We start from the raw sequence: 9,291 nt of genomic DNA on the forward strand, positions 1-9,291 counted from the left end.
TATATATATATATATATATATATATATATATATATTGTAACACTTAAGGTTCAAATAAGTTTCAGTTCATTAACATTAGTTCATGCATTATGAACAAGCAATGCTTGGTTAATGCTTGGCTGATGTTATATTTTCTACTCTGTAATTGTACTATAATTTTACTAATATAATTCAAGTTCATGATTTAACAACAAAAAATAGTATAATAGTATATTTATGAATTAACAATAAACTAGATTATTAAATGCTGTACATTGGTTCATTGCTAGTTGATAGATAATGCATGAATTGAACCTTATTATAAAGTGTTACCATTTGTTGCAAACATGCAGTGGATGGACATGTTTGACCATTTTTATGTAGCTTGCTTATTTTCAGCCTTTTACCACAAATAGCACCATTGTAGGAATGCATGTTAAGTTAAAAATCGTTTATGGGGTAAACTAAAATACTTAAGTGGAGCATAAAACAAGACTCAAAAACTGGTGCTCATGGTGTGAGCTGCTGAAAAATAATAATACACAAAGACAACTGACTGATACAGACAATTTTCAAGAGCATGTCTTTTGTTTAAGGGCTACAACTTTTAAAAATGCGTCTCAGTACGCATTTGTTTATGTTGTCTCTGACTGTTTTGACTGTGTATTGCGTAAAAGACAAAAGAGGCAAAGAAGAATCTATAACCCCACAGTTTAACCCTCTGGGCTCTGAGGGGGTTTTGGGGCCCTGGAGAAGTTTTGACATGCCCTGACATTTGTGGGTTTTTTTTCAGTATCTTAAAACATATTAATGTCTGAAATCAGATTATACTTAATCAGCACAAACTATTCTACAGTAATATGTGAGCAGCATGAATGTACATGTTTGTGTTTGTGTGTGAATGTGAGGAGAGAAAAATAATGGGGGTTTTGATTATTTGTATTTTATTTACAACACAGTATAATCAAAATATACACAGTGAAGGTCAAGGACACATGGTTGAACATACTGATCTAAACACTGAGACTTGAACAGTCACACACCTTTGTGAACATGCAATGAAATGACACATATTTCAAAATGTTTCACTTGATTTCATACATGTAGTCAGGAATTATAGTTTTGGAAAAGTCTAACTAGTAAAATGTATACAAGTTATGTCACAATAACACAATAATAACTAATGCAAGTGTTCTTAGGGGCCGTTTACACGACAATGTTTTCAGCCAAAAACTGGAAACTTTTTATGCGTTTTGACTGTTCGTTTACACGACAACGGCATTTTGGGGACTGAAAACGCATATTTTTAAAAACGGGTTTCAAAGTGGAAGTTTTTGAAAACGGCACCATTATCGTTTCCGTGTAAACACCCAAAACGGGAATCTTTGAAAACGGTGACGTCATGCGCATGCATAGTAGTACGTGTTAGGTATGTAGACGTGCAGTACGTGTTGATTTTAAAGGCAAGAGCGAACAAACATACACAACAATGGCGGAGTATATGGTACTGTTGTTGCTGCTCAAGAGTTTGCTAATGCTTCTTCAGCAAAGTGTGGATTTACTTCACCAATATTACAATATTACGTCACTTCCCTGCAGTTACTGTTTACTAACAAGGTGACAGCGCCAACTACTGGCCTGGCATACGTAATATAGCGTTTTTGGCCGTTTTCACGGATATGTGTAAACGCGAATCGTTTTGAAAAAGTTGTCGTGTATACGTGAAACTTTTTAAAAATGCAAGGGAAAAACTTTTCCGTTTTTGACTACACCGTTGTCGTGTAAACGTAGCCTTACTCATTAGAATGATATTCTCCATGGGATCAAGCCGTGCATCGCATCGTGTTCTTCTTCTAAGGTAGATTCTGTCTCATTTCTCCCAGTGCATTTTCTTCCAAAAACGAACAGTATCCGAGATTAACTTGAATCTTCATGTTTGTTTATGGAGGTGATGTGGGTGTTTACATGTCCATGTGTCTCACGTGGATGACTGTAATATCAAAAACGGAGCTGCTCGTGGGCATGATTACATTACAGATAATGAGCTCAGACGGGAAAAACTGTACCTCACGTTGGTTTCATATGAATTACTTTTTTAGAGAGTATTAGTTTCCGATGTGACTTCATTTAAAGGTAGCCATTTCAAGCTTTCTATACATATATTTATCATGTCTGTGCGGCAAGTATTCGCTGAGATTCAGGTTGTTTTATTTAGAAAGCTTACAGAGACTGAGATGGCAGAGAGCGCACCCTGTTTTGTTTTCTTTATTTTACAAAATCACATTTTTTTCTCGTTATTATGACTATACACAAGTAAAAGTAGACCCTTTACAGTTTCAAACAATACCTTATTCTTATCTGTATGATCAAAAATGACAGATTATTTTTAGTTCTTTTCGTGGTCATCAAGAAAAACATGACAGACCGCACCGCTGCGGCGTTCGACCCCAGAGGGTTAAGAGCATACTGAAAGCACTATAGTATAGCATGCTCTCTAAAACTATCACTAACTGTAAAATCTGCATTATTGACACACCTAGGTGCAATTTGGGTATTTTGCTGAATTGCTTCCTGTGAAACAACTGGGTGTCATGAAACAAACATATTTTCATAAAGAATAATAGCACTGAAGCCAAATTGAATGTGTTTGTTTTGTTGTCTCCGTATGTATGGTAACCGAGGGTATGAAGAGTTTAGTCAAGCAGCACAGAAAAGCAGTGCAATGTTTTAAAGGTTTTTACAACAAATATGTCATCAAACAATGCTGGGTTGAAAGAGCAATGAGTTTAAATTTTAGTAAATTTACCCAACTCTCTACCTGTAGTTTTGTTTCTCACTACCAAGGTAAAACTTGTCATATTGGGAGAAGGCCAGTTTGCCATTCCAGTCCGTCAGCTCCAGTCTAAGAGTGCACTGCCTCTGATTGGTCAATTTGTACACCAGCTCATTTCCCAGCCAGTGTTCTTCAGTCAGACTCCCAAAGCCCTGAAATACAGAAACACACACATTTGTGTTACACTTTATATTAAGTAAACAATTCCTTTGTTCCAAATGGATTTACCATGTAATTACTCTGATGTTACACAGCAGGGGCCAGTAAGTTAGGCTTTACATATAAATTGTGGTTGGTGTCCAGAATGTTACACTTTATATTAAGTGGACAGTTCCTGAGGAGTTACCATGTAAGTACACTGGTATTACAGTGGTGCATCAACTTGAGATCCAACTCCTCCCACTTTACATATCCCTAAACCTACCCATTTCCACCCCCTGGATCCCATTTCCACCCCTAAACCTACCCATCTCCACCCCCTGGATCAAATTGTTCCAATTACTCTTATTCATATTGTTGTTACAAAATGTAGTTATATATGTCCTGTTACACATTTGTACTTACACAAACCATTCGGAGGGTTGTTACATGTGTGAAGTTACAGAAATATTACAGCTGTAGATACTATGTACCAATGTGTACTTACACTGTGGTTGTATATTACGTACACATCTAGTTACTATGTAAGTACACAGGTATTAGGGCCACTTAATATAAAGTGGGACCTGTCTAAAGTGGATTATCATAATAAAGTGTTACCACATTTTCCTAAATCTAATGCACACAAAATCCTGAATTTTTACATTTTCATTAGGAAACTATTTGTTACATTGCCTAGTTCAACCTTCAACCAAGTGCCTAGTGTGAGAATTTAAAACAATAATTTACTTGAAAATTTAACCAGAAAACTAGGGACAATCGAAATCATATTTAGAAGACCAGGCAAGGTTTACAACAGATATGTTATTAAAAGCTACTAGTCCAAACATTGCAGGCGAGTACAATGCTACCTGTCCAACAATATCCATTGTATTAATTTGTTCACTCATTTTAATTTAGTTCAACTGTGGACAAGATTTAACTAAAATGAGGGGAGAAATTAATAAAAATCTTCTATTTCACTACTCAGCAAACTGATGGTGAATTGGTGTTTGACAAAAGCCTCCATAACTTTTTTTATAAAGACTTAATAGGATTTGTTTTGGGACAGCTGCACTGTATCGTGGAGATATTACCCATAACAAGATCAGAATAGTGAGAACTGGCTTGTCCATACTACAGGCAAATCATGTCCTCTAGATGAACCAAATCAAGATGGCAGTTGCTATGTGCCTCTTTCCGTGTGCCAGGCCAGTCACTTCTGGGAGTTATGCCAGGCCTCGATCAGCACTACTAAGTACAAACCAAACCAGTGAGATGTCCTTTCAATATCCTTTGTACATGCTGAACTGCACTGCTGGATTGCTTTGTTCAAAAATGACATTCCCTAATATTTTTAACAAAATCTTAATCGTAATTTCAGTCAGGACCACTCTGTTTGAGTAAAGGTGTATTCACACCAGGAAAGTCCGCTAGTTCACTTGCTTTGGTCCGGACCAAATACAATGTTGATTTTTTGTTTGTTTGGTGCGGTTCACTTTCACACTGCCCTTTTTGTAAGTGAACCAGAAACTGTAAACAAAACCACACGTGTGCTTAAGGTCATCCATTCATTGGTTCATCCATTCAACGTAGCAGAGTTCGTTTGGAAGCGGACCGAGACCACCTCGTCAGCTGGGTCTCGGTACAGTTATTTGGTGCACACCCGAGTGCGACTGCTGTTTTCACACCTGCCCAAAAGATCCGCACCAAGGGGGGAAACGAACTTGAGTTTGATTCAATCGAACCAAACAAGACAGATGTGAATACACCCTAAGATTATTGTAGAGGTCCTGAACTTTATATTTGGCGACAGGCTTCGCTTTGAAGGGTTTAGATTCTGAGCTATCCACAGGCAAACCTCACTGAGACAACTTTAGCAATGAACTGGATAGATGATATATCTCTGTGGGTAAGCAGTTAGTGATCATGTATTTGCATAAGGAGCAGTTGGGGATGGAGGAGGGTAAGCGCATGTCTGTGCGACAGAATATGGCAAGTGTGAGTACGGATGAGCTTATATATCTTATTAATTGTAGTGGGAGGAGTTACGATCAGCTGAGCGTCAGCTGATGCTGCAGGCACACCATGGTCTGCCTGAAATACGCTTGAGCTCCATTCGTCGCTCAAACTAGATTTCAGTCAGAAGATTAATAAACCTAGCTGGGGTCCAATGACATTTATTATCTTATTTGTTTCACTCCATAAGACTTACCATCTTATACTCCTTCCAGGTTCTGTGGAAGTCTAACGTTCCATCTTTCCTCAACTGTATGACGGTCCAGCCCCCACCAGCACTTTCCATGTTGCAATAAACCTAGTAGGAGGAGATACAACAGGATAAGACAAAGGCTTATGGCATTTATGCTCCTTAAATTCAAGGGTTTTATTCATAATTTAGAACAGTTCTTAAAAAGCTGAGCATATAGTGTTGGTTTTAAGGACAATTGTACTTGAGTGGAAAATTATCGTTTGTGCACTTACAATGCAAGCAAAAAAAAAAAAAAGCTACTCTTATGAATTCTGATGATTTACTTTATCAGGAAGTACATTTAAAGTTGTTGAATTACTGCAAGTTGAAATTACTGCTGCAACGTTCTGGAGTGCAGCATTAACCCAGCTGTTACTCTGAGAGTTCAGCCAAGATTATTTCCAGCTCTTGCTTTTCCCGAGGTAGCCAATATACTGTTGGCTGATTACTCCAGAAAAAGCGAACATAACATTTCGGGGTTTTGTGTATTGTTATGACGTTATTCAGTATGTTGCCCATGCTTTATTCTAAATCTATGCTATACATGTTGAAAATAATATTAAACTCAAGAGTCACTGATGTGCCTGTATATTAATTCTCTTCAATAATCAGCAGGTCATACCAAAACATATGTATGTGATCATATAAATTCGCCAATTTTCATTGCCATCATAGTATAGTACAGTAGTTAGATTCTGAAGTAAAAGTCAACAACAAAATGCTTTTTTTATAGTTGTCTCATCACATTACGGAAGGAGGAAGTATTTTAAAACTAAAAAATTACCCACTTCACTTCAGAAGGAAAGAAATGTTATGCATGGGGAAACATCCACTGCCTGACTCCTGTAGCTGTGTTATCAGATCCCATTTAGACTGACCTTATGCATGTCTTGCATGCTAATGTAGATAGTGTAAATTCCACTCCTGTTAAATCCAGCCCGGAAGAGTTCCGCACAGTCTCTGTATTTTCTCTGCTCATCCATTTGTTTGAAAACTTTTGGACTCACTGCTTCAAACAAGCATGGATATAAAAAGTAAAGACTGCATTCAGTGTTTGCTTATACTGGAAGAAAAAGCAAAATGGTTTGTAAGCTATTGTGAGTAATTCTAACCCCAAATACTTGTTGTTACAGCTTTGTGGATATAAAAATGAGACATTTGCTCCAATCACATTGTTTGGGCTACCAACTGAATTCTAAAAAGCTTAAGTGAATGAATCCATCTCTATAACATGACTTGCTCTAAGTGCTCAGCCTCATATACTGTATCAGTATATGGAGGTTGAAGTGGGACGTGGGAGGCTCTGTGACAAATTTTTTTTTTTTTTTTTTATGCATTTAGCGAACGCTTTTATCCAAAGCGACTTACAGTGCATTCAGGCTATACATTTTTTTATCAGTATGTGTGTTCCCTGGGAATTGAACCCACGACCTTTGCGCTGCTAACGCAATGCTCTACTACTGAGCCACAGGAACATTTCACACAATGTTTCAGATCCAAGTAAAACTTGGCAGCAAAATGGGATATTTATGGTCTGAATGATGTAAAGCAGAGAGATTTTAAGAAATTAATCATGGGACTTGATAAAACTGTCAGTGCAGGGCAATGCAATGTTCCCTCATAAATAAGGGAATTAATTAATACATTGTGGGAACAAATTCTAAATTGATTATCCATGACATCTTGTATTTTTTCCCTGTCATGTGCATATATAACTCTATCTACAATTTGTTTACCTTTGTTCTTGGGGCACATTTTAAGCAGATTATTGATGGTACTATGCAGTTGTAGTTGCTCACGGTAGAGAGAGCTGTTGTTGGTGATGACCTGCTCTAGATTAAGTTCCAGGCTCTGTATTGAAGAGCTCTGGGATACCAGGAGTCTCTGGAGCTTTGTCCGCTCACTCTTTATCCAACCCAGTTCTGCATGATGGCGTGCCTCCATGTTACGCATACGCTGCTCTAGGGCGCTGAACACAGACATGAATTGGACACGAATTACCAGAAAACAACAAGAACAAAAAAAAAGTGTAAGTGAAAGATGTGTTAAGAAAAGTGCCAAAAAAGTGTCATTGAAAGACACTCTACTCTGTTTTGTCCCGAAGTTGGTTGATCTCACTGGTTTGCCGGAGCAGTTTGTTCTCAAGTTTGATGGAGGACAAGGAGTTTTCCAGTGACTGAATCTCTAGTCTTGAAGTCTGATTCAAAACCTGTTATATAATGACATATTAGTTGTGTTATTGTCATATTATCATACTTTTCAGCTTCATAAGTCTCTGTAGCCATCAACACACTGCAAAAGGGTGTTTCTTATTAAGTAAATTCATGATTTTCCAAGAATACTTGGCCAATATTAGCATGCTATGATGAATGCCTTTGGACATTTTTGATATGAATTCACACCTGTGTCTCCATGTCTGTTAGTCTTCTGATGTGTTGGGTGGACAGGGAATGCAGTTTGGTGCCAAGATCCAGCATGGCTGTCATTTCGCTATGTAAAGCATTATTCCGCAGGTGTGTTGTGTCTTCTGTCAGACTCTCTTTTACAAAGACCTCAATCTGTATGCAAACACACAGGCAGAGAGAAAGAGTGACTGGGAGCATAACATTATTCATTATGGTCTTTATACATAGTCACATACTGTACATTATTTTGAAATACTTGCAGCTGTACTTTTTAGGGCATTGTGCAGGATTGAATCAGTCTGGTCTTGAGCAGCTACATACACCCTGAATGAGACAATATTTATTATATTTTATTGTACATTTTCTCATATTAAAGTGTGGGAACCAAAGAGAGAAAAACAATGAGGAATCTTAATCGTAATTCCTCAAACACCCAAAGTATCATTAGTAATGTCTTTTTGTGAAATGCTTTTAAATATGAGGACCACTACTTTATTTTTGAGATGAAATGGGTATAAAAACTCAATTGAACGAGGAATATTTTCCTATAAACTCCAGTTAAAATAACAAAACAGCTGCGAGACAAAGTCTGTTTGTAATCCCATGTTGGTGATAAAATATAGACGTGTTTGTTAGCTCTGGCAATCTCATGCATGAAAATTAAGCTTCAGTTGTGCTTTTGTAGAGAGTTCCTCAACATTATGGACTGGGTTCAGCTGGATCAATTCTGTATACAGGCATTAGTCCACTTTTAAATGTCTTGGCATTTCAATTAATCCTAAAGGTGTCCGCATCACTATTGAAGCCCATCTAGTGATACTTCCAGGGCTTAGTCACAGGAACTCTCAATAATTCCCTGTATTTGTAACACTTTTTTAATTAGAAAAATACAGAAACTTATTTGAAATTAATATTCAATCTTAAAATAATCATTCAATCAGTCAGTAGGAAAATGGATAATATCCTGGCAGAAAATTACCAGTACATTTTCAGTTAAGTTTACAGTCATTTCCTTCAAAATGGGGGTAAAACACCTGTAAAAATCAATATGTGACCCTGGGTCACAAAACCAGTCATAAGTAGCACAGGTATATTTGTAGCAATAGCCAACAATACATTGTATGGGTCAAAATTTTAAAAATTTCTTTTATGCCAAAAATCATTAGGATATTAAGTAAAGACCATGTTCCATGAAGATATTTTGTAAATTTCCAACTGTGAATATATCTGTGGCGAGGGGGGCGTGGTTCAGCGAGGTCTGCACCGGGAGAGAGAGGCAGGAGACGAGCAGTGTGTAAGTAGGTCAAGCGCAAATGATAATCACCTGTGTCTCGTTTCAGTAATTGGTGTGGAGAGACCAGATAAAAGGGGCCACCTGGAGCATGGAAGGCAGAGAGAGACTGACTGGGAACGCGGGCCGGTGGGTGGGCCGAGGAGGACTGGCCAGTGCGGCTCATTCTCCTGCTGTCGGGGAAAGCACAGGTCGCCGCACAACAGCTGCCAGTCCAGAACCTCCTGGTCTACAAGGACCTCAAGCGCGCCATCCTCCAGCGGGTTGGCCGGAGTCCCGAGCAGCATCGCCAGCGCTTCCGGTCGCTGGATCTCGGAGAGGGGAGCCGACCCTTCGTGATGGCGCAACAGCTCCGGGACGCCTGCCGCAGATGGCTGATGGCCGAGACAAGCGA

The 9,291-nt window shown here is 38.3% G+C and overlaps 1 protein-coding gene across 4 annotated transcripts in view; it reads right to left on the minus strand.

Annotated features, from left to right (window-relative positions):
* LOC107748536 (angiopoietin-1-like) overlaps positions 1 to 9,291 on the minus strand; it is a 20,476-nt gene that overhangs the window by 859 nt on the left and 10,326 nt on the right. The window contains exons 2-8 of one of the 4 annotated variants that reach the window (XM_016563374.1): positions 7,875 to 7,930; positions 7,604 to 7,759; positions 7,289 to 7,410; positions 6,938 to 7,170; positions 6,080 to 6,210; positions 5,166 to 5,267; positions 2,798 to 2,964 (exon numbers count right to left, since the gene is read on the minus strand). In XM_016563374.1, coding sequence (XP_016418860.1) covers positions 2,798 to 2,964; positions 5,166 to 5,267; positions 6,080 to 6,210; positions 6,938 to 7,170; positions 7,289 to 7,410; positions 7,604 to 7,687 — 839 coding nt within the window. In that variant the 5' untranslated portion in view covers positions 7,688 to 7,759; positions 7,875 to 7,930. Of the gene's footprint in view, positions 1 to 2,797; positions 2,965 to 5,165; positions 5,268 to 6,079; positions 6,211 to 6,937; positions 7,171 to 7,288; positions 7,411 to 7,603; positions 7,760 to 7,874; positions 7,998 to 9,291 lie in introns of those variants that run through there. The other 3 variants (XM_016563382.1, XM_016563355.1, XM_016563364.1) reach the window with 3 other exon arrangements.

The sequence above is a fragment of the Sinocyclocheilus rhinocerous genome, unplaced genomic scaffold (assembly GCF_001515625.1).
Source record: "Sinocyclocheilus rhinocerous isolate Xijiao unplaced genomic scaffold, SAMN03320098_v1.1 scaffold491, whole genome shotgun sequence".
NCBI classification, from domain to species: Eukaryota; Metazoa; Chordata; class Actinopteri; order Cypriniformes; family Cyprinidae; genus Sinocyclocheilus; species Sinocyclocheilus rhinocerous.